The sequence below is a fragment of the Geospiza fortis genome, unplaced genomic scaffold, assembly GCF_000277835.1.
Source record: "Geospiza fortis unplaced genomic scaffold, GeoFor_1.0 scaffold2457, whole genome shotgun sequence".
Lineage (NCBI taxonomy): Eukaryota > Metazoa > Chordata > Aves > Passeriformes > Thraupidae > Geospiza > Geospiza fortis.
This window is the reverse complement of record NW_005054720.1, coordinates 79448-80955: the sequence shown is the minus strand read 5'-3', so window position 1 is coordinate 80955 and position 1508 is coordinate 79448. Positions and strand designations below refer to the sequence as shown.

Here is a 1508-nt window from a genome sequence, read left to right as displayed (position 1 = left end):
GTCCCCTGTGTAGGAGTTGATGGCGAAGGCGGGGTTGGGGGTGGAAAAGCGGTACAGGATGGAGGCGTTGGCACCCGCGTCCCTGTCCTCGGCCCTCATGGTGGCCACCACCTGCTTGAGGGGCGTGTGGCGGGACAGGTTGACGGTGAGCGGGCTGTGCAGGAAGGCCGGCACGTGGTCGTTGACATCCCGCACCACGACGGTGACGCGCACGGCCGTGCTGCGGGGCTCCCACGGCGCCGAGTCCACCGCCCTGGCCAGGAAGCTGTAGCTGGGCTGGCGCTCCCGGTCCAGGGCCTGCGCACTGCGGAGCCGCCCGCTCTGCGGCTCCACCTGGAACATGCCCAGCGACTCGTTGCCCAGGTAGTAGGAGACCTGCCCATTGGTGCCCTCATCTGGGTCTTCAGCCACCAGCTGCAGCACCAGGGCACCGACTGGCAAGTCCTCTGGCACCTCCACCGTGTAGCTGGCCTGAGCAAAACTGGGGGCATTGTCATTGAGGTCCAACACCTGCACAGTCACCGACATGGTGGCACTGCGTGGCGGGGAGCCGTGGTCCTGCACCACTACAGTGAGGCTGTAGGAAGCAATTTGCTCTCGGTCGAGGGCACGTGCAGTGGAGAGGACACCAGAGATGGGGTCTAGGCTGAAATCCTGCCCAGGGTCTCCACCTAAAAGAGAAAGGGAGGACTAACAATGCAGCATGCCTATAAGTGGAATGAGAAAGGCCCCAGAGAGCATGAAGCCCACCACCATGAGATCTGGCCAGGTGGGTAGAGTGAGCCCCAGTGGGAGCAAACTCCTTGGGCTAGCTCCATATGAAGAAATGACTCTAACCACTCACAGGCTAGTGCTGCTGCCATGGGGAGTTGCCAGGCAGCCTGTGACAGGCTACAGTAAAAATCTGACTTGGCAATCTGTGAATTAACAGGTCAGACCAGCCAGGAGAGGTGTGGAACTGGTCTAAGTCTGGGGAACTAGACACAAGCCTGGGGAATGAGCCGTGCAGCCTGTCCAGATCTTAGGGTGCTCTTCACTGGGGGCAGAGAGCTGAGAGATGACAGAAATGCCGTGCAGTTTGCAGCAGGAGAGAGCTGATGTGGAATGGGACTGCTGCAGCTGATGTCCTCAGATCCAGGCAAGCCCAGGGAGAAGTCCTTGCCCAGTCTCACGCTCCCAGAGCATCTCACCTGCCACCCGGTATTCCAGGCGTCCGTTCTCCCCACCATCGGGATCAGTGGCCCGCAGGGTGTAGAGTGCCACACGACTCTGGTTCTCAGGAACCTCCACGGAGCAAGACTCCCTCTCCAGGAGGGGTGCATGGTCATTCTCATCCCCCACGGTGACCCACACCGTGGCCTTGGTGAGGCTGGGTGGCAGGCCGGCGTCCCGCGCATAGACTGCAGGACAGCGAGAGCACCAGAGGCTGACTGGGAGCTACAGCCATAGAGCCCGTGTGCCAACACCCAGACACCCACAGGGGCAGCCAGGCACGTGAGCATTGGCAT

The 1508-nt window shown here is 61.4% G+C and overlaps 1 protein-coding gene across 1 annotated transcript in view; it reads right to left on the bottom strand.

Moving 5' to 3' along the window:
* Positions 1–1508, bottom strand: part of DCHS1 (dachsous cadherin-related 1) — a 40044-nt gene that overhangs the window by 9525 nt on the left and 29011 nt on the right. The window contains exons 12-13 of the mRNA XM_031065253.1: positions 1191–1400; positions 1–671 (exon numbers count right to left, since the gene is read on the bottom strand). The exon at positions 1–671 is cut by the window's left edge and continues 181 nt beyond it. Of these exons, the coding sequence (XP_030921113.1) occupies positions 1–671; positions 1191–1400 (881 nt within the window). The remainder of the gene's footprint in view (positions 672–1190; positions 1401–1508) is intronic.